Raw genomic sequence first — 24,123 nt, 5'->3', positions numbered from 1 at the left:
CGGCGGGGCTGGCGGCGGGCCCGGGCCGCGGGCTCCCCGCTCTCCCGGGCCGCGGTCGTCCTCCTGCTCTCCGCCTTCGTGGCGCGGGCGTCTTCGTCAGGTGAGGCGCCGGCGCCCGGACGGCGGGCTCTCTCCCCCCACCCCCCTCGGGTCACGTGCGCCCGCCGAACCGAAGAAACTCCGGTACCGGCCATGGTGGGGGGGGGGGTGTGTTTTCTTGGAAACCCGCGGGGGGAACGCGCGTTTGTGCGGGGCAGCGGCTGACTCCGTACAGGCAGCAGGGCTCCCGGGTTTGAAGTCAGATGGGCTGTGAAGCAGCTCCCCGATTGGCCCCGGGCGGTTGTCGGCCCCACACGGGGTTGGTTGCACACGGAGCTTTGTGATCATCCGTGGTCGCGGGGCTCCATCTACTGGTTTTAGTCGTAAAACGGGGGAGAGACTGGGATGTTCAAGGGTTTGACGTGTTCCCGCCGCCCTTTGTCGCCCTCTTTGTGCCCCAAGAAGTTCCATCCTGTTTCCAAAATGTTATTTCGGTTATTGGCCAACACAAAAGTGAAGCGGGAGTTTCAGCCGGTGTCCTGTAACTGGAAAACAACTGGCAGCGTTGTTTAGCCTTCAAATGTTGGACCCTTTTTTTTTTTTTTTTAATAAAGTCTCTCCCAGAATCGAATAATAAAAAGCACAAAAGGGAGTTGCTTAAAATGCTACAAGTTGTACAAAAGAAGAGAAATGAGAAAAGAAGTCCTCCAGGAATGTAATTGTAGAGGGACTGTGGAGGAAGGCATGGGCTAAGGAGGAGAAAGGAAAGAAATGAATAGACATTCCGAGCTATTCCAAAGTCTAGGCGTCAGGGCTCGTAAGGTTCTAGGATATGTAAGGAGTAGCCCGTAACCTTTAATTACCCAGTAGGAGAAGGATGCTTCTTGACCCTGACCCCTGGTCTTATGCTAGATGTGATGGGGTGTGTGTGAGCTACCTGTTGATCCGATGACAAGATCAGACCTGAGGATAGAATAAATAGAACAAAGCAGGCAGTGTCTAGTATGTAAGCTCTGAATCGAAAAGACTGATACTTACATAGCATCTGATAGTTTGGGTTCAGCCCCTACAGTAACTGTAAATCTGCAGTTCAGTCCCATTTTGCAGATGAGAAAACTGAAGATGCTAGAGTTTAAGGTGACTTTCCTAAGACCAGTAAGTGGTTTTCTGACTTTGAATACCATACTTGTTTCTTTGCACTCTCCTCCCTCTCTGTTAAATGTTTTTGGGTATATGCCTTACTGTGTTTTTTTTATAGTGCTCCTACGACTTGGTCAGTGCACACTATTATGCCCATTTGCTCATTCAGCAACGACCGAAGAATATCAGAATATATTGTATGCAACTATTATTATTTAGTTTGTACCATGTGCAAGATGCTTGGTACTGGTTCTTCATAGGTTGACACATACATAGGTTCTACCATTGATGGAGTCTATAACAAGAAAAATCACATGTGTACATAAAGAACTAATACAATGTACAGTGCATGTCATTGAAGAGGTGCTGGTGATGGGAGCGAGGGAAAGTAAGTGATCAGGACATACAGGTTTCAAGGAAGAGGGACTTGTGATTTGGGTCTTGAGGCGTGGGGCATTGGGACTTTAAAAACAGAGTTTTCTGAGTGGATGTAGAAAAAAAACAAGGATGAGATATAGTAGGGGGAAGCAGGAAGTAGAGTAATTTCGCTGGCATCTCTTCAACCGATAACTCTATATTTAGTAGAGTAAATATACTCTACTAAAGAATACCCTGGAATTTCTAACAAAGCAGATTGCTGATCGTTTGTTTTTGTTCTTGATAGTTGGATATTTGATTCGATTACCAAGAGGTTTTCGCTTGACCCAGGATACGGTGAAAATAGTGGGATCGTCAAATTTTCCAGGTATTAACGAATAGATGTTCAGTAATTTTAAGAAAGTATTTATCATTTGTTTAGGTTTTATCAATCTCGTCCAAAAGGCTAATGTTGTACAGACACCCTAGTCTCCTAAGGCTCTTTTCCTTCTATGGAAATGGATTTGAATTGTTTCCATATAGTTTTATTCATCCAGGTCTGATTCTGTTTGCTGTAATTGCTTAAGTGGGCCAAGTATAGTTATTTCTAGAAGTCATGTAATTAAAGTTGCCTATAGTGTTTCTGCTTGTTATTGTATAATTTTAGCCATGATATTAAATGTATGCAGTTCAAATATGCTACAGTTTTTTCATTTGAAAAGGATTTGGATTTATAAGCTTTTGCAATAGTCACATGAGAAGCATAGCAACTAAAACTTTTTTTTTTTTTAACTGAGGTAAAGTCACATGCCTTAAAATTCCTCCTTGTAAGTGTACATTCCAGTAGCTTTTAGTATATTGACAAGGTTGTGTAACCATCAGCAGTATGTAATTTCACAACATTTTGGTATCTCCACAAAGAAATACCGTGCCCATTAAGCAGTCACTCTCCAGCTGCTGGAAACCACTAATATCCTATTAATTTGCCTATTCTGGACCTTTATATAAGTGGAATCATACATTTTGTGCTGCTTTGCATCTGGCTTCTTTTACTTATAATGTTTTTGAGGCTCATTCATGTTATAGAAAGTATCCGCACATCATTGGTTTTTGTGGCTGAATAATATTCTATCCTATGGATGCACCATGGTTTCCACTTTTTGACTATTTTGAATAATGCTGTTACAAACATCCCTGAAAAGTTTCTGTGTGATCACGTTTTAAATTCTCAATATACACCTGGAACATACGGCAACTCTATGTTTATTTGAGGAACTGCTGAACTATTTTTCAGAGTCTTCATTATTTTACTTTCACATCAGCAAAGTATGAGGACTCAAATTTTACAGCATCCTTCCCAGCATTTGTTATTGTTCATCTTTTTCAATCATAGCTAACCTAGTGTCTGTGAAGTGGGTTTTCATGTGGTTTTGAGTTACATTTCCCTAATGTCTAATGATGTTTAAGATCTTTTCGTGTGTTTAATGGACATTTGGGTATCTGCTTTGCATAAATGCCCAAGTCCTTTGCCCATTTTTTAGTTGAATATATATATATACACACATATACGTATATATATATACACACGTATATACGTGTATATATATACACATATGTGTGTATATATATATATTGAGTTGGAAGAGGTTTTTTCTTTTTTTTCTTACATTCTGGATGCTAAACCCTTGTTAGATATTTGATTTACAAATAATTTCTCCAATACTATAGATTGTATTTTCTTTTTTTTCTTAGTAGAATCTTTATTTTATTATTATTTTTTAATATAGTTTATTGTCAAGTTGGCTCACGTACAGTGTATACAGTGTGCTCTTGGTTTTGAGGGTAGATTCCCGTGATTCATCAGTTACACACAGCACCCAGTGCTCATCCCAACAAGTGCCCTCCTCAATGCCCACCACCCATTTTTCCCTCTCCCCGACTCCCCACGTCCACCCTCAGTTTGTTCTCTGTATTTAAGAGTCTCTTATGGATTCACCTCCCTCCATCTCTGTAACTATTTTTTCCCTGCCCTTCCTCCATGGTCTTCTGTAAAGTTTCTCAAGTTCCACATATGAGTGAAAACATACAATATGTGTCTTTCTCTGACTGACTGACTTTACTTAGCATAAGACCCTCCACTTCTATTCACGTTGCTGCAAATGGCAGGATTTCATTCTTTTTCATTGCTAAGTAGTATTCCGTTGTCTATATAAACCACATCTTCTTTATCCATTCATCAGTTGATGGACATTTAGGCTCTTTCCATTTTTTTCCAACATAATTTGGCTATTGTTGAAAGTGTTGCTATAAACGTTGGGGTACATGTGCCCCTATGAATCAGCACTCCTTTGGATAAATTCCTAGTAGTGCTATTGCTGGGTCATAGGGTAGTTCTAGTTTTAATTTTTTGAGGAACCTCCACACGGTTTTCTTAGAGCGGCTGCACTGTGGATTGTGTTTTCACTTAAAAAAAATTTTTTTAAGACTTTAAATTTTAATTCCAGTATAGTTAACATACAGTGTTGTATTAATTTCAGGTGTACAATATAGTGATTCAACAATTCTATAAATTATTCAAAACCTATCAAGACGTGTGTACTCTTAATCCCCATCACCTATTTCACCCATCCCCCCAGCACCTCCCTCTGGAAACCATCAGTTTGTTTTCTGTAGTTAAGAGTCTGTTTTTAGTTTCTCTCTCTCTCTCTCTCTCTCTCTCTCTCTCTCTCTCTCTCTCCCTCTCTCTCTTTTGTGTAGTTTTATGGTTTTATTAACACAAACGCAACGTGCACACAAGTTGTCTATTCATTTTCTTTGCTGCACAAACTGGCATTGGGATTTGTGACTCTGATGGCCAGCTGGGCTGCTCTTTCCACAATGGCTTTGCCATTCTTAGAAGAGACATTGGGAGCAGTTTCTGCACATAAGACTAGTTGCACATCAGCAGCTCTTCATGCTCCTTGACGTTGTGGACCAGGAACTTCTGGAAGCCACTCCAGTGTTGGGCATCAGGATCTGGCCCTTGAATCTCCTGCACACCCTGTCCCGATCCCCTGGGTTTCTGCTTTGCACTTCATTTTGACATATCAGTCTGGTGCTAGATGAACTTCATGGTCCTCTTTTTAAAATTTTTTTTTCAACGTTTATTTATTTTTGGGACAGAGAGAGACAGAGCATGAACAGGGGAGGGGCAGAGAGAGAGAGGGAGACACAGAATCGGAAACAGGCTCCAGGCTCTGAGCCATCAGACCAGAGCCCAACGCGGGGCTCGAACTCACGGACCGCGAGATCATGACCTGGCTGAAGTCGGACGCTTAACCGACTGCGCCACCCAGGCGCCCCCATGGTCCTCTTTTTAATGATCTTGGGCTACACCAGGGGTCTGAGGGTGGCCTTGATGACTGTGCCAAGGAAGAGTGGGGGGAGGGACTTCTTTGTTCATTTGTAAGCAACCCAAATGATCGTTGTTAGATGAATAGGTAAAGGAGATGTGGTACATATACACAATGGAATATTACTGAGCCCTAAAACAGAATGAAATCTTGTCATTTGCAAGGATGTGGATGGAGCTAGAGAGTATAATACTAAGTGAAATAAGTCCGTCAGAAGGAGAGTCAAATACCATATGATTTCACTTGTATGTGGAATTTAAGAAATAAAGCAAACGGACAAACATGTTTTCAGTTTTTTAATAGTGTGCTTTAAAGCACACATCTTAAACTCTGATAAAGTCCGGTTTTTATTTTTTTCTTTAGTACCAGTGTTTTCAGTGCTATATCTCGGAAACAGTCCTCTAATCAACAGTCATAAAGTTTTATTTCTGTATTTTCTTATAAGAATTTTATAGTTTTGGCTCTTACATTTAGGTCTTTGATCCCGTTTTGAATTAATATTTGCATATGGTACAAGATAGGGGTCAAAGTTCATTCTTTTGCATGTGGACATCCAGTTGTTCCAGTACCATTTCTTCAAGAGACTTTTCTTTCTGTGTTGAATTTTCTTGGTGCCTTGTTGAGTAGAAGTTTGCCATAGATGTATGAATTTTTTCTGGACTCTAAATTCTATTTCATTGCTATCAGTCCTTTTGCCGGTACTATGCTGTCTTGATTGCTGTTTTGAAATCATTAAGTGTGAGTCCTTCAAATTTGGTCTTTTTCAAGATTGTTTTGGCCATTCTGGGTCTCTTGCAATTCCATATTAATGCTAGAATCAGGTTGTCCATTTCTGTAGAAAAGCCCATTGGGATGTCAATAGGAATTGCATTGAAAGTGTAGATCAATTTTTGTAGCACCACCAACTTAACTATATTCGTGAACATAGGGTATCTTTCCATTTATTTATTCTTCAGTTTCCCTCAGCGATGTCTTCTAGTTTTCAGTGTACAAGTCTTGTACCGCTTCTGTTAAATTTATTTCTAAATATTTTATTATTTTTGATGCTGCTGTAAATGGAACAGTTTTCATTATTTAGGTTTTGGATTGCTCATTGCTATTATGTAAAAACATAATTGAATTTTCACATCGATGTTGTGTCCTGTCACCTTACTGAATCATTTATTTAGCTCAATATTTTTAGTTGGTGGGGAAGTCATTTCTTAGGATTTTCAAATAGAGATAGTTTTATTTTTTCCTTTCCAATATGGATGCCTTTTATTTTCTTGCCAGTTGCTCCAGCCAGAACCTTCCGTTCCATATTGATAATAAATATGCGTGTCTTAGTCCTGATCTTAGGGGGAGGGAAAGGTTTTAGTCTTTCACTATTAAGTATGGTGTTAGCTGTGACTTTTTAAAAAAATTTTGTTAATGTTTATTTTTGAGAGAGACAGAGACAGAGCATGAGTGGAGGAGGGGCAGAGACAGAGGGAGACACAGACTCTGAAGCAGGCTTCAGTCTCTGAGCTGTCAGTACAGAGCCCGACGCAGGGCTCGAACTCAGGGACCGTGAGATCATGACCTGAGCCGAAGTTGGACACCCATCCGACTGAGCCACCCAAGCACCCCAGCTGTGACTTTTTTGTAGATGTTATTTATCAGATTGAGAAAATCCCTTCTGTTCCTAGTTTGTTGAGTGCTTTTATTGTGAAAGGGTGTTGCATTTTGTTAAATGCTTTTTCTGCATACATTGAGATGATCGTGTGTTTTTTGTCCTTTATCATATTGACATAATGTGGTATTACGGTGACTGATTTTTGTATTTTGAATTAGCCATTCATTCCTGGGATAAATCCTGGTTTATTATGAAGCATAATTCTTTTTCATGCTGCAGGATTGGCTGCTACTATTCTGAGGCCTTTTATGTCTATATTCATAGGGGAAGCAGTTCTATAGTTTTCTTGTGTTGTCTTTGTCAGAATTTGGCTTTAGGGTATTAGTGATTTGATAAAATGAGTTGGGACATGTTCCCTTCTCTTCTAATTTTTGGAAGAGTTTGTGAAGTATTGTTGTTAGTTCGACTTTACTTGTTTGGTGAAATTCACCAGTGGATTCATCTGGTGCTGGGCTTTTCTTTATAGAAAGAGTTTTGATTACTAATTCAGTCACTTTCCTTGCTTTTGGTCTATTCAGACTTTGTTTTTCATTGTTTCTGGTGATAAATCAGCTCATTTGAGGACCATATGTATGTAACAAGTTGCTTCTCTTGCTGCTTTTAAGAGTCTGTCTTTTGGGACTTGGGCAGATGATTATGATGTGTCTGGATGTGGATCCCTTTGAATCTGTCCTAGTTTGAGTTCATTGAGCTTTTTAGATGTGTTGATTCATGTTTTTCATCAGTTTGGGGGATTTTGCCATTGTTTCTTCAAATATCTTTATGCCTTTTTGCTCTCCTCTCTTCCATGGGACTTTTATTATGTATATACTGGAGTGTTTGATGATTTCCCACAGGTCTCTGGGTACTGTTCATTTATCTTTATTATTTTTTTTCCCTCTTTCTTACACTGGATACTCCCCAATTGATCTGTCTTGAAGTTTATGGATTCTTTTTTCTGCCTGCCTACATCTGCTTTTGATTGTTACAGTGAATTTTTCAATTCAATTATTGTATTTTTTAATACAGAATTTCTTTTGTTTTTTGTTTTTGATAACTTCTGTTTCATTATTGATAATCTTTGTTGGGAGAGAAGACATTTCCATACCTTTTTTTTAGTACTTAAGACATAATGTTCTTTGATCATATTTAAAATAACTGTTCAGTAATTCCAAAATTTGGGCTTCCTCAGGGACAATTTCTATTGATTGCTTTCTTTTTTTCCCACCTATGACTATATCTCCCTGGTTTTTGTGGTTTTTTTTTTTTTATGTTTCATATTTTTGGTTAAAAACTGGACTTTTTAAGTAATTTAATGTGGCAACTCTGGAAATCAGATATTGATGTTGTTGGTGTTTGCTGTTGTTGTTTGTATGTTTAATGACTTTTCTGAACTAATTCTTTACATATTGTGTTGTTCGTCATGTAGCCACTGAAGTCTATGCTCAGTTAGCTTAGGCCAATCATTGGATGGAGATTTCATGAACACCACAGCCAGTCTCCTGGTCTTTGCAGAGGCTCTGCGTGCTGGTTGGGGCACACCCTAAATATTAGCTAGCCAGAGAGTCAATTTCAGCCACACGTTAAGAACTTAAGTTCTTGTTCTTGACTGAGCATGCTGAGTCTTAGGCATGCACCCCCCACCCCTGCCCTCTGCCCCATGCATGCATGTATGTGGTCTTCTGCTTTGCTAGGAATATGTTAGAACTTTCAAGCTCCTGTGGATGTCATTTCCAGCTTTTCCTCATAAGCTTATTGGTTGCCCTGCTGTTTAACCCAACTGTTACACACTGCATCAGGCATTTATAAAGTTAAATGAAACTCTCTAGTTGCTTTTGAAAAATACTTTTTGGGAAAAGGCTTCTTATAGTGGTTGTGCTTTGCGTTAGATCCAGCAAAGACAGCCTTGCAGGAAACTGCCAGAGAAGTCCAATAATGACAGTTCTCTAGGAAGGAAGCATAGAAGTCTCGCCAACCCTGTTGGCCCTTCTAGTGGCTACCAGGGTGCTGGTTCTTACAGTGATTGGTGTAGCGGTGGGCAGAGCTAAGGCAGAGCTAGGGAGGGGGGCGATGGGAATAAGGAAACTTACAGTGCTACCAGTGCACCTGGATCCTGCCAAATCGCCACACAGTGGTTGGATTAAACAACACAATTTTATTGTCTCCCAGTTCTGGAGGGGAGAAGTTCAGTCACAGAGACAGGGTTGATTCTGCTTGAGGGCTGCGAGATCTGTACCAGTTCTCCTTTCATGGCTTGTGGGTGGCCATCTTCTTCTGCCTGTGTCTCTTCACATCACATCCCCTCTGTAATTTGTACGTGTGTCCAGATTTTCCCCTTTTATAAGACACCAGTAGTATTGGATGAGGCTTGCCGTAATGACTTCATTTTAACTTTATTACTTTTCTTTTTTTTTTTTTAATGTTTATTTATTTTTGGGAGAGAGAGACAGCAAGCAGGGGAGGGGCAGAGAGAAAGGGAGACGCAGAATCTGAAGCAGGCTCCAGGCTCTCAGTTGTCAGCACAGAGCCCGACGCGGGACTCACACCCACAAACCGTGAGATCATGACACGGGCTGAAGTTGGACGCTTAACCGACTGAGTCACCCAGGCACCCCTAACTTGATTACTTTTCTAAAGACACTATGGCCAAATAAGTTCACATTCTGAGATACTGGTGGTTAGGGCCTAAACGTATGAATCTGGGGAGAGGCATAATTCAACCCATCATGCCAAAGATTCAGTTGTTTTTCTTGAATAAACTTTTCATGAGTTGCTTCAAGTCTTTGAGTAATTTCCAGAGCTCTGAAAATGTTGATCCAGACAATTTCTGTCAGTTTTTGTATTACCTTTATGAAGGGGATAATTTTTAGAGTTCCTTACGCTGCCATTTTCACTGATATCACAACTTTTTATCACAGTTTTTGTTTTAAAACTCTAATTTCTAAACTTAAATTGTAAAACATGTATCACTGATTTCTTTTTTATTGCTTTTTAAATGGGATATGATTACATTTATTCTTAATAGATGGACATTTCAGTTCAGTGTGGATTTCTTACAGCACATAGATTATTCTACAATGTTTTACTACTTGTGCCTACATTTTTATTTTAACGTTTATTTATTTTTGAGAGAGATTGAGAGAGAGAGAAAGCGAGCAGCGGAGGAGCAGAGACAGAGAGAGACACAGAATCCGAAGCAAGCTCCAGGCTCTGAGCTGTGAGCACAGAGCCTAATGCGGAGCTCAAACCTACTAACTGTGAGATCATGGCCTGAGCCAAAGTCGGACGCTTAACCGACTAAGCTACCCAGGCATCCTATAGAAAAAAATGGCTTAAAATTTAACAGCAATTAATGATAAAAAACAAATAATTTAAGCATACAGGGAACTTTCTTAACCTATGGAAGAATATCTATATCTAATAGCTATATTCAGGGGAGATTGGTTCAGTTGGTTAAGGGTTGGACTCTTGATTTCAGCTCAGGTTTCATATCAGGGTTGTAACTGTTGAATCCTACTTAAAAAATGAAGGAGTGAATGAAGGAGTGAGTGAGTGAAAGCTGCATTCAGTAACCATCACACTATATGGTGAAACTTGAGAGACCGTCTCAAGTTAGGCAGAGTTTTGATTCTCAGATACAACTCTTTACTGGATCACAAAAAGCTTTGTATTTGGTGAATCAGTGAAATGTTGGCATGCCAAAACCTTTTCTACTCATAAGCTGACTTATGAGTAAATTCAAGATAATTGAATCTTTACTGTGTTCCTTTTGTATCTCCTAAAGAATATAATTTTGGCTTGTTTAATGATCAGGATTCTTTGAATTTTAAAGCAAAGTGGGAAAAATGCTTAATAAAATCACAGCATATATTTATTTTTTGACTTTTTAATCACATTATAACTTTCAAATTCAGTACTTTGTATCACATCAATGTGAATAGTTATTCTGCTAATATAAACAGATTTATTGGTTCCTTTCAGGTTTGGTGTCTTTGTAAAACAGATACAGTCTAGTATAGACTAGTTTTAATACTTTGTAATTAAAATAATATCCTGAGAGTAAAATAAGTTAGTGTCATGAACTCTGCATAAAAGCCCAATGCATTATTTTCAGATTGGTAAACCCACATACACCCCCAAATATAATACATGTGTATATTTTTGAGTATTAGTGATCATATGGAATGCAATGAAATTTAGTCCTTATCAAGTAATTGCAGTTACCCAGAGAAAAGTTATAAAAACATGCAACGCAAACTACAAAAATGTGAGGCATTATAGAGCATAAAATGATACAAAATATTATTGGAACATTTTAATGTTGTATTTTCAGTGAAAGTATATGTTATGCTTCATCAAAAGAGTCCACACGTGTTATGTGTAACCCAACGACTGCGAAATTCGGAACTGATAGATCCATCATTCCAGTGGCATGGGCCAAAAGGAAAAATTATTTCAGGTAGGCTTTTGTTTCTATTATAATTCAATGGATATGTCTGAAATATACTCAGAACACAGAATAGTCATATCTCATATATATGTATATGTTTCCTCACTTGTTTTTTCTTGTGATTTCCCTTTGGAGTTAGAGTCTAACAGTGCAGGTGGTATAGACATTTTTTGCACATCTTAATCTGAGATAGAGACACTTGATGACTGTTTAAGAGTTTGGGGAATTCTCTGAGCACCTATATTCCACAAAAATGTTACTTTTTAAAAAGTTCTTAGAGCCATTTTGGTTTCTTCATTCAGACTTCTGTTAGTCAAGTGTGTACGAAGAAGCAGATATAATTCTGGTTTTTATTGACAATACAAATGAGCCCTTTGAGCTGCAGATTTATAAACATGGTTTTGTCTTAAACAGCACCACGTAGGGACAGCTCAGGTCTTTACTAGTAGAGTTTTTACATTTTTTGATCATATTTCTTTCTGACTAAAAACCATACCAATGTGGATTATTTTTTTTTTTTTTTAATTTTTTTTTCAACGTTTATTTATTTTTGGGACAGAGAGAGACAGAGCATGAACGGGGGAGGGGCAGAGAGAGAGGGAGACACAGAATCGGAAACAGGCTCCAGGCTCTGAGCCATCAGCCCAGAGCCCGACGCGGGGCTCGAACTCACGGACGGCGAGATCGTGACCTGGCTGAAGTCGGACACTTAACCGACTGCGCCACCCAGGCGCCCCAATGTGGATTATATTTGAATTTACTTTCAATATTAGAATCTATTAAAAAAAAGACTGTATTTAGCTTTTCATACTTTGGTATTAAAAACATGCATTTAGATATACTGCATGGTTTGACCGTGATTGTGTATTAATGTATGACTGGTGCTGTGCTTACGAAAGAGAAAACTTAGTAAATCAGTTACTCATCCAGAGGAGAAGACAGACTCGAGAGACAGATGTGAATGGTAGCCTTATGGTTTCAATAAATTTTTGAGGAAACAAGATCTTAATCTCACGAAAGTATTTTTGTTCCACATAGCGATTACTATTGGTATGACTGGTCTGATCAACATTTGCTCCATTCAACTTCTTTTGTTATTTTGAAATGCATTATCTTTTTTCTAATCTTTCATTTGCTGATCTGTTTTTGCAGTGTAGTTTAAAAAATATAAATCAGCTTAGCTGTTCTTGTGTTCAGCCTTGCTAAATACCAGCTTAATGAATTTTCATCCTAACTATGTGTTCAATGAAGCACTTAATCATTTTTGCATACCATCCGGGAAGTTGTCTTTATTGCTGTTTACATCTGTTTACATTTTCTTTTTTCTTCCTTCCTTTCTTCCTCTCTTTCTCTCTCTCTCTCCCTCCCTCCCTCTCGCTACTGGTATTTGGAGAGAGTGCCTGTAGATGGAAACCTGGGGGTTTATTTTGTTATGGTGGTTGGGGGAAAGCATTATATTCATACCAAGACTTGGCTGAGGAAACATTCATAGGAAGTACTTGTTTCGTAATATGTTTTAATTCATATTTTTATATAATTGAATAATCTTAGCCGTACAGTTCTGAACTACTTATGCTGATTCTGAAGAAGCTCAAGGTTTAAATAGTTACTCCTCTCGAGGTGAGATGGTTCTTCAGAGTGAAGTACTCAGCTCTTAGTGAGAAGTACTCAGCTCTTAGTGAGTGAGTGCCTGCCTGGGGGCTGCGCTGTGCTAGGCTTTGTGTAATGTCTCTGCCTCATTGTACTAACATAGTAGGAATGGATTAGCAGAGATCAGTGACAAAAAATCCCAAGAGATCAGGCACTTAATAGAAATCAGTGAAATGGGCCAGGTATAGAAGCATCCAGTACTGATGATGTGATCAAATTTTATTTTTACTGCACTGTGATAGTAGCACATTATATAGTACAAGCATGTAGGTTAGTATATTTTACATTTGGTGTTAAAACTCCATAAGTTCAAAAATAGAAGCATTTAACTATTGAATTGTTCTTTTACAATTTGTTACTGCTTTGATTCGGAAATTGAAATCTGAAACATTTTTTTCTCTAAGATGCGTTGCCAGTCCTGTAGTTTATCTTGAAAAGTATAATATGTGATTGAATTTTGAATCCTGCAACTAAGAGCAATATTTTATTTTACTCACTTTCATAAAGGAAAATAGACGTTCAGATGTGTAGTTATTTCCAAGTAAGGATTAAATCATGTTAGTACAGTGTTTTTGTTTTTTGTTTGTTTTTTTTTTTTTTTTTTTATAAAAACTGTTCTCAGGAAATTCTGGTGTTGACATCATCATCATATTTGAGATTTCAGTGCAGGATCACATCATAATTCACTGTCTACCAGTCTGCAGGCTCATTAGTTCTATCATTATCATTTCAGAAAGATCTGGAAATGTCTAATTTTCCTAAAGCTTGAAAAATGGAGAATCTTTTTGGACACTTATAAATATTCCAAAGATAGTTTCCCTAAAAGTTAGCAAAAGAAATCATGTAATTGTGTAATTACTTGCACATGCCCCTGGAGAGAAACATTCAGATTGTTTAGATGGGTTGTAAAATATAGGGGACCTATGTTAGATTTGTTCGGTTCCCCCCCAACCCTGTCTCCCTGCCTTCTCTCCCTCTTTCTCTTCTCGCCCCCACTCCTCCTCTGTTTGTCTTCCCATATTTTTTATTCACAAACAAAATGCATTTTTTGCAAAAAGACTTGTACATCTTACCCCAACCCTGATCCCAACCTGATTAATTAACTCTTCTTGGTGGGTGGACTTCCCCACTTTTCTAAATATATCTAAGCACATACACACACGAGTTTTACCCTGTAACTACACTCTTATTATTCTTCTTGAGATTGAAGATGACATTCTATCCTTTGTACTATTTTTTATTGAATGAATCACATCATGTGTACAGATGTATATAAGATATATGCAAGTCACAATACGGTAAAACAGACATCCTACAACCTGCAGGATACATCGTTAAGAAGACCGTTGCACTCCTAATAAGATGCTTAAAAGTCCCGTTTTTCTGTCCCCAAACACTGGTCAGGTAAACACTACTGTGAACATTTACAGAATTATTCCCTGGCTTTTCTTTATGTGTTTGTCATGTGTATAAATATACCCACAGACACGTTTATCCATACTGACCGCCCTCTGCAGTAAAGTACAGTCATTCTGTCCATTTTGGGTGTGAAAAAACTGAGGCATTGAGAGAATAGGATGCTTACTGAAGTCCTGGGCCTCTGAAGTCCAGCTTCAAAGTTCACAGATACCGTCTAAGTGAGGGAGGTATGGGATTTTAATTTTCCCTTTTCATTATTTTGTGAGTTTTTGGTTTTTTGTATCTTTTAAAGAATTTGCCCAATTTAGAGTCTTCTTTCAACTTGTTGAATTTATGTGCATAAAGTAGTTACGATACTGTCTTACTATCTTTTTAATATATTCAGGATCTATATGACGTGCCCCATTCTGCCTGATATTGGCTCTGTCTTTTCTCTTTCATTTTGGCCTATCTGGATACAGATTTAAAAATTTTACCAGTTTTGGGATGCCTGGGTGGTTCAGTTGGTTCAGTGACTTCAGCTCAGTTCATGATCTCAAGGTTCCTGAGTTCAAGCCCCATGCCAGTCTCTGTGCTGATGGCTCAGACCCTGGAGCCTTCTTCAGATCCTGTGTCTCCCTCTCTCTCTGCCCCTCCCCTGCTCGTACTCTCTGTCTCTCTGTCTCTGTCTCTCAAAAATGAATAAACATTTAAAAAAAATGTTCTTACCAGTTTTTTCAAGGGACTGGCTTTTGGTTTGATTTATTTTTCTCTCTTATTTTGTTATTTTTTACTTTCACTGATTTCTGTTTTTATTTTTATTATTTCCTTTCTTCTGTTTGCTTTGGGTTAAATTTGCTTATCTTTTGTTGCTTGTAGAATTCTGGATTGACAGTTTATTTCTTTCAGCATTCTAAAGATGGCCCTCTGTATTCTTTTTGCTTGCATAGTTCCTAATGAGAAGTCTGCTGTTATCTTATCCCTGTCCCTCTGTAGACAGCATGCCATTTTTTTTCTGACTGAATTCAAGATTTTTTTCTTTGCCTTTCATTTTCAGTGACCTGAATTTTACGTAACTCTTTTTTTTTTCCCTTGTATTCTGCTTAGTGTTCTCTCAGCTTCTTGGATTTTTTTAATTTTATTTTTTATGTAAAAAAATTTACTTTAACGTATATTTATTTTTGAGACAGAGAGACAGAGCGTGAATGGGGGGAGGGGCAGAGAGAGAGGGAGACACAGAATCGGAAGCAGGCTCCAGGCTCTGAGCCATCAGCCCAGAGCCTGACGCGGGGCTCGAACTTACGGACCGCGAGATTGTGACCTGAGCTGAAGTTGGACGCTTAACCGACTGACCCACCCATGCGCCCCGATCAGCTTCTTGGATCTTTAATTTGATGCTTGCTGTTAATTTTTGAATATTCTTTGCCATTATGTCTTCAAATATTTATTCTTTCCCATGCTGTCCCTCCTCTCCTTCTGAGATTTCTATCACCTATATGTAACGCTCTTTGATATTGCTGCACAGCTCTTGGATCTTTCTTCCTGGTGGTGGTGGTGGTTTATTTTTTCTCTTTGAGAGTCAGATTGGGTTGTTTCTTTTGACCTATATTGAAGCTCATTGATTCTTTCCTAAGCTGTATCGATCTTTTTATGAGTCCATTGAAGGAATACTTTGTGTTACTGTGTTTTTTGTTCTTGTTTTTGTCCATTTTGTTTTGCTTTTAGTTCTGGCATTTTCATTTGATTATTTTTTGTAATTTCAGTTTCTCTGCTAAAATCTCCCGTGTGGTCTTGCATATTATCTATGTTTTCTATTCAATATTTTAATACTCATTGTTATTTTAAATTAACCGTCTGATATTTTTGACATATATGTCACTTAAGAGTCTGACTCTGTACATCGCCTGGTATTTTGGAAATATGTCTTACTTTTCTGTATGTCTCCTTGTTTTTTGTTAAAGTTGGACATCTTGAATAAAATAAGACTATAGAGGGGCGCCTGGGTGGCGCAGTTGGTTAGGCGTCTGACTTCAGCCAGGTCACGATCTCGCGGTCTGTGAGTTCGAGCCCGCGTCGGGCTCTGGGCTGATGGCTCAGAGCCTGGAGCCTGTTTCCGATTCTGTGTCTCCGTCTCTCTCTGCCCCTCCCCCGTTCATGCTCTGTCTCTCTCTGTCCCAAAAATAAATAAATGTTGAAAAAAAAAATTAAAAAATAAAATAAAATAAGACTATAGATAGTAAGGATTTTTATGCTTTGAGATAAATACCTTTTTAAAAATAGCATTAATGGGGCTCCTGGGTGGTTCAGTCAGTTGAGCGACCGACTTCAGCTCAGGTCGTGATCTCACAGTTTGTGAGTTCGAGCCCCGTGTTGGGCTCTGTGCTGACAGCTCAGAGCCTGGAGCCTGCTTCTGATTCTGTGTCTCCCTCTCTCTCTGCCCCTACCCCACTCATGCTCTTTCTCTGTCTCAGAAATAAATAAATATTTAAAAAATTTTTAAAAAATAGCATTAAGTCTTTAGTATTAGAAGTTTGTGTTAATCTAGTCAGTAATTTATCTTGGTTTAATATTGGTTGTTGCTGTGGTTATTGAAAGCTTCAGTCAGATAAAGTTAAAGATGTTTTAGGTATAGGCTGGTTCATGAGAAGTTCTTTTTCTCCAGTGTCTTTGGAGAAAACATTTCCTTTCTTGGCTTTGTTTTCTCCTTTTTTAAAAAAAAAAATATCTAGAATCTCTTGCATCTCTTCTAATTTGATTATACTACATTTTGACTAGACTCTTTTACTGATGGGTCATTGGGAGAGAGGGACAGTCTCTGATGTTTGGTTAAGCCTGGTCTTTGGCAGGTATGGTGTCCCTGGGGCTTGTGGCCGGGGTGGGGGCAGCCGTCACAAATGCTCTAACCCCTTCTCCATCTGTAGTGTTGGCCTAGTACTTCTTGCTGACTGTTCCTCAAGGATGAGACTCTTTTCCCTTTATGTTTACTTCCCCAGTGGCAATAAGTCTCCACAGATTTCTAGGTGACTGTTTTTGTTCCTTCTCTCCCTATACATTAAATCATTGTTGCATACCAGGAAGTAGGGGAAATGGGTGTGGGTGGACTTTTGGCAGGGTTGCTGGGCCCCTCCTTGAGCCAAGTCCGGTGGGAGTCATGCCTAGGATTCCCCTGACCTTCTCTTTGATCAGTCTGAGGTGTTCCTGTGGGTACACCCTATAAGAGGGTGTAACACCTCATCTCCCCGCACCCCAGTATCTCTGGTCCTCAGAAGTTTCACATGTTCACACAGGTTGACACTTGGCTTTTAGTAAATCATTGAGAACTTTCAGCTGAGTCTTCTTAAATGCTTGGGTCCTGGTTCTATCCACAGGTCACTGTCCCTCCCCAGATTTCAGGTTTATTGGTTACCTTCTTACCTCAGTTTTTTTGATAGGTTTGAGATAAATTGTTAACTGACAATTTGTCTTTTTCCTTATTGTAATAGTGGGGTCGATGTTCTTGTGGTCAGTTTCCATATCTGAGCAGAAACTAAAAGTGCAAACTTAATTTTTTTGTTAAATAATAAGTTATAATGAAATTGTGCTTAAATTTTGCCATGTAATTTTAGAGTTGTAAGTCATGAACTAGAAGTCTAGTCCAACTCTAAAGTTTTAGATGATCAAGCTAAGTTATAGAGAAAGAAGTATTGACTTCAGTTATTCATGGACTGTATGCTGTTGCCTGAGTTGTTCCTTTGCCTGCATGTTCCTTTGGCATCATGAAATTCACATTTAAACACTGTTACTTAAAGGTCATTTGTTAAATGGTGTTGTACAATGGCTTTTTCTGTTGGCTGTGAAATCCTCTGAGTATCTTTTCAAAATGTGCCGCTTTTAATTTTTATTCATTCATGCATGCATGCATGCATGCATTTAGAGAGAGGGAAGGGCAGAGGGAGAGGGAAAGCATCTCAAGCAGCCTCCACGCTCAGCTCGGCCCCAGTGTGGGGTTCAGTCTCAGGACTGTGAGATCATGACCTGAGCTGAAATCAAGAGTTGGACGTTAAACCGACTAAGCATCCCGCGCACTCCCACTTTAATGTTTTAAAAATAAGAAGGTGAGAGGGTGCTTTATCGTGGATCATGTCCTATGTGATTTTCTGGCCGTCATAATACTTAAATTGTAATAGGTATTCAGATATGTATTAGTGCACTTATACTTCTAGTTTGGGAAAATTATAGCCAAGAATGCATAGCCTAATTAACAACATGATATTCATGGTGTTTAAAATCTGTGGGCATTTTATTTTATAGTTTGAGAAGAATCGGTATTAACTCTTCTTTATTTAAAACTTTTTTTTGAAGTTTTTATTTAAATTTCGGTTAACACACAGTGCAATATTCATTTCAGGTGTAGAGTGTAGTGATCCAGCCCCTCCGTACGACCCCCGGTGCTTGTCACAAGTGTGCTCCTTGATCCCTGATCACCTGTTTCACCCAGCCCACCACCCACCTCCCCCATGGCAACCATCAGTTTGTTCTCTCTTAAAGAGTCTCTTTCTTGGTTTGCCCCTCTCTCTCTCTTTTTCCCCTGTGCTCATTTGTTTCTTAAATTCCACATACTAGTGAAATCATGTGGTATTTCTCTTTCTTTGACTGACTTCACCTTTTATCATATTTACTATAAAGCATTTGTCTCTGCTGAAATCTATAGCAAACCCTTGAAAACTTGTTAATCTGTTTTAGAAAAGAGACATTTTATGATAAATATGTAATCTTTCATCAAAAAAGAAATGAGCATTACAGTAGGAACATAGTCACAATTTATAACCTCTTTTTCAGCTTCATCCAAGGATTTGGAAATGGGAATTCTTAAGGCATAATATTCTGTGTAAATTCCTTGAGGGAGAGTATATCCATCTCTATTCATTTCTCCTTCGGTATCTGAAGTAGGACTTTGCATGTAGTGGAAACCCAGCAAACTTTTAAAAATGTTTATTTATTTATTTTGAGAGAGAGAGAAAGAGAAAGCATGAGCAGGGTAAAGGGGTAGAGGGAAAGAGAGAACCCGAAGCATGCTCAGCATGGAGCCCAGTGCGGGGCTCGATCCCACCACCTGGGATCATGGCCTGAACTGAAATCAAGACTCAGATGCTCAGGCAACTGAGCCACCCAGGTGCCCTGAAACCGAACAGATTTTTATTGAGCAAGTTAATAATGAAAATTTCATCACTAAGAACACTCCTGTTGTGTCTTATTTTGAGGAAATATATTTATTCAAAAATAAATTTCAACCTGAAATTTATAAGCAATATGTTATTTACTTAAAGTGGAAAAAGATAATTATTTGCTGGGACAACACTTTCCATTCTAATGAAGGGCATATGAAATTATTGAATGAGTTTTAATATAAAAATTTTTTTTTTTAACGTTTATTTTATTTTTGGGACAGAGAGAGACAGAGCATGAACGGGGGAGGGGCAGAGAGAGAGGGAGACACAGAATCAGAATCAGGCTCCAGGCTCTGAGCCATCAGCCCAGAGCCCGACGTGGGGCTCGAACTCACGGGCCGCGAGATCGTGACCTGGCTGAAGTCGGACGCTTAACCGACTGCGCCACCCAGGCGCCCCAATATAAAAATTTTCAAATGCAAAACTGGTTATGCACTTTCAGAATAATGACTTGAAGTACTTAAGGATGTATAGCTTTTTCAAGTAATTTAAGTTGTATTTGTTACACGAAAACAATTCTGTGAGATATGCTGTCGTATATTATGATTCTTTGTTTTACAAATGATGGAGCTGGACCTAAGAAAGATTAAGTGATTACCCTCGGGTTACACAGTTTATGAGAAAGAAAGGTAGACCTGAAACCCACGTCTCAAGCCTCTAAATCACACCTCTTTCCTGTTACACAGCACAGCTTCCTCCCAGTTGGTACTTAAGTAACAAAGCACACGGAAGTCCCAAGGGCTCTTAACATCCAGTCCTCATTCTCAACACTGCAGCTCTGATTGTGTGACTTTGGGCAGGTCGGGTGATCCAGTCTCTTGTTTTCTCTCTTCTGCAACCCTAAGGTTGTAACCCAGCCTTTGCCTGGTATCCTGTGTAATGACTAGAAGTACCTAGTTATTAGTATCTTGGGTTAGTCTTTGTTCTGGATACATTGTTTCCTCCCTTTCACATACAGTTTGTAAGCTTACGAAGGGCAGAACTTATCAATCAGTACACATACATATGTGGATATATAATTACTTTATAGCATATGTAAATAAATGCTGCTTTTATACACATGCGAATATCTGATAGAGTTCATTTCAATGCAAGGAGATTAGGAGTGCATGAAGTACATGGAATTGTCAGTCTCCTCTGCCACTTAGGCAGCCGCACAGTTGGTGACCCCTGGTTAGTCCAGTTCACACACTAAGAAGGTCATCCTGGCATCTGCTGTCAACAAACACCAGACGCAATCACCAGTTATGCCCCTGACAAACTTCATTGATTCTGTAGGTAAATTTTGATGGTTTTGCTCTGTTTAGAAAATATCTTGTTATTTTATCTCAGTGTCGTGTAATTTAATTACTGTGTTACTCCTTTATTAGAAAACAGCACTACACAAGTAACATCCACAGGAAGCCTTATATTCCAGAACTTTGAGGAGGGAATGAGTGGAGTTTACACCTGTTTCCTGGAGTATAAACCTACTGTGGAGGAAATTGTGAAAAATCTTCAACTAAAATACGTTATATATGGTAAGAAGTGCATTTAGTTGTATGTTAACGTTTCTTAATGTTTTCCAATATTTAAATATCTTTAGGTTTGTCTTAAAGGGACTTTGTTATTTTTATTTTTATTTTTTGTCTTTTAAAGAAAAACTACTACTTGCCGCTATTTTACAAAGTGCTGCGTAAGTGTTAGTGGTGAGGGCAGACCTTCTTTTCTTCGGGGGAGTGTTGATATGAACGCAGATAAATTTAAGCCGTGAGTGAAAATGGGGCTGGAAATCATGCTTTCAAATTTTTACAATATTATAGTTTATACTGCTGTTAAATTCCGAGTTTCACTCTTGGTGGCACATTGCCATCCCCCCGGACGGGAGCATGAAATGCCACCATAAATCCTTCTCTAAAAGCAGTGTGGTCTGTGGAGGTATGAGATGGGGAAAGCTGGGTGGGTTACTCGAGTGGCTGGGAGAGCAGCGTGAGCAGAGGTTGCTTGTATGTCCCCTTTCACCGGGGGAACCTGCATGTGGTGGATGGAGTTGGGGTCCTCCGGGATGCACCTGTCTGATCTCCAGGACCTGGGCCTGTGCTGCCTTTCCGGACAGAAGGCTCTTCGCAGATATCGATTAGCTAAGCATCTTGAGGAGAGGAGGTTGTCCTGAAGTCGCTGAGCAGGCCCAGCGTCAGGGTCCTTAGCAGAGGAGGCACGAGGGCCATGGACACATAAAGGAGACGTGATGGCGGAAGGAGAGGCCCCCGTGGTTTCCTCTGAGGATGGAGGAGGGGCCACGGCCAGGGAGAGCAGGAGGTCTCTAGAAGCTGGAGCTGGAGGTGGAGGTGGCAGAGGCCTGGAGCTTCCAGAAGGAGTGCACCTTGTAAGATTCACTTTGGACTTCTGGTCTCCAAAACTGCAAGATGATAATATTTGTGCTATTTGAAGCCACCGCATCTGCGGTGATCTGTCACAGTAGCAACGGGAAACTAACGTACCATCCTTGTCACAGCCGGGTTGCGGAACGCGCGGCAGAATTATTAGTGGTTTCCTGATGATTTTCAGTCACTGATGAAACACTGTCCCATATATCCAAAGAAAGACATAATTTTTTTATGAGAAACTATGTTAACTTTCTTAGGCAAAAAATGTTTAAACTTTTGAATGTGTCACACTTCCTTTTTGTTACGTAGTTTTCCCCATCTCGTTATTTCACTTGTTTAAAAGGAATATACTTTGAAATCTCTTCTAAGGGTATATTCACACATGCCTAAAATGAATGCTGGTTTATAGTAATGATAGGTGTAGCTAATATTTACTGAGCGTTCATTATGTGCCAGGCAGTGCTGTGTGTCCGTGGGATTAGGGCATTGTTTAAAGTGCTGTATTTGTATTCGACTCACTCAGTCCTGCAACAGACCCGTGCAGTGCATACTGCCATGTCCTGTCTTGTGCAGAAGCACTGAGGCACGGAGTGGTGAAGCGACTCACTCAGGGCCTCACTGTGCGAATGGGGCGGAGATTCAGATTTGAATCTAGGAATTCTGATTCCGGAGTTGGTTCCACAGAGACCGCAGGATGAAGCCTCATTTAATAAAGCCTGACTTTGGAGACCTGCTATTCTTGTGCTTAAAACAAATCATGTAATTCGTTCTATTTCAATTATGGAAAGAGTCCAAATGTCTCCTCAACTGACGAATGGACAAAGAAGATACATGTATACAATGAAATACTACTTGGCAATGAGAAAGAATGAAATCCTGCCATTGGCAGCAACGTGGATGGAACTGGAAGGTATTATGCTGAGTGAAATAAGTCAGTCAGAGAAAGACAGATAATATATGTTTTCACTCATATGTGGAACTTGAGAAACTTAACAGAAGACCATGGGGGAAGGGGAAAAAACAGTTACAGAGAGGGAGGGAGGCAAACCATAAGAGACTCTTAAATACAGAGAACGAACTGAGGGCTGATGGGGGTGGAGGGGCGAGGGAGAGGGCAAAATGGGTGATGGGCATTGAGGAGGGCACCTGTTGGGATGAGCATTGCGTGTCGTATGGAAGCGATGAATCAGGGGAATCTACTCCCCAAGCCAAGAGCACACTGTATACACTGTATGTTCTCCAACTTGACAATAAATTATATTTAAAAAAAAGAAAAAAAGATCCACTTTAATCTTTCTAATGGCCACATGGTATTCCAGATTAGATTACTCCTCAGTTGGTGATCGTGGAGTTTGTGTCACATTTCCCTACTTCAAAGGGTACTTATGCAACAGTTGAATAAATCCCTCTCCCTGATGCCCCCACTGTGTATGTGTGTGTGTGTGTGTCTTTTTGTCTCTGTCTCTCATCTATTTCTATGTAAACACACAACCCACACATTTTACGTATGTATGCATGCATGTACGTATGTATTTGTAGTATTCCACCATGAGGCACACTTTATGTTTTCCAAATTCAAAAACAGACGAAATTAGGCTATCAATGGAGAAACAATGGGGATAATCACGTCTTTATTAATTAGTTTTGATAGAATAAGTTTTAATCCTAGAAGACTTGTTTTAACTTAACGTTAGACTATATTACTGTGGTCCAGTATATATATATTATAGTTATTACCATGGAGTTAATGAGATCCCATTTTATCAAGCCAATTACAGGTGGTGAAGATTTAATTTCACTTAGTTTTCCTTCTGTTAGAGCATCTCTACTCAATATGAGATATTTTAAGGCAGTGAGTACCACAACTATGGCAAATTTAGGCAAGGCTACAACTTAAGTGAGCCATACTTATTTTTCTCTATTTTATATTTATTATTCTAATATTACGGAGGGTAACATGTTTAAGTTTAGTTGGTTCTCCAGGTATAACCATAATTTGAGCCCTCTTATTAAGTCTATAGAGTTTGGCCATTTGGCACATTTTAACAAATGTTAAAATAAATTTATATTAAACAGGCACAAAAGCCATCAGAGCCCTTTTAAAATCTTTTTATATGTAAAGTTCTTTAGTATATACATTTGGTACATATATATTTTTTAATTTTTTTATTAAAAATTTTTTTAATGTTTATTTACTTCTGAGAGAGAGAGAGAAAGACGGAATGTGAGTGGGGGAGTGGCAGAGAGAGAGGGAGACACAGAATCAGAAGCAGGCTCCAGGCTCCGAGCTGTCGGCACAGAGCCTGATGTGGGGCTCGAACCCACGAACTGCAAGATCATGACCCGAGGCGAAGTCAGACGCTTAAGCGAGTGAGCCACCCAGGCGCCTCCCACTTTACCCATTTCTTGACCCTTCACTACCTGCCTGTGGCAACCACCAGTCTGTTTTCTGTATCTGTGAGCTTCTCTTTTTTAGGTTACACTAGAAAAG

General features: G+C 39.3%; 1 protein-coding gene across 1 annotated transcript in view; it reads left to right on the top strand.

Moving 5' to 3' along the window:
* Positions 1-6: 6 nt before the first annotated feature.
* ZPBP (zona pellucida binding protein) overlaps positions 7-24,123 on the top strand; it is a gene marked incomplete at its 5' end in the record, with an annotated part of 118,341 nt that continues 94,224 nt past the window's right edge. The window contains 4 exons of the mRNA XM_040455045.1: positions 7-100; positions 1,844-1,924; positions 10,895-11,020; positions 20,637-20,786. Of these exons, the coding sequence (XP_040310979.1) occupies positions 7-100; positions 1,844-1,924; positions 10,895-11,020; positions 20,637-20,786 (451 nt within the window). The remainder of the gene's footprint in view (positions 101-1,843; positions 1,925-10,894; positions 11,021-20,636; positions 20,787-24,123) is intronic.

The sequence above is a fragment of the Herpailurus yagouaroundi genome, unplaced genomic scaffold, assembly GCF_014898765.1.
Source record: "Herpailurus yagouaroundi ecotype Mexico unplaced genomic scaffold, PumYag 214, whole genome shotgun sequence".
NCBI classification, from domain to species: Eukaryota; Metazoa; Chordata; class Mammalia; order Carnivora; family Felidae; genus Herpailurus; species Herpailurus yagouaroundi.
Note: the sequence above shows the minus strand (reverse complement) of the source record. Positions and strands in the feature narration are given on the sequence as shown.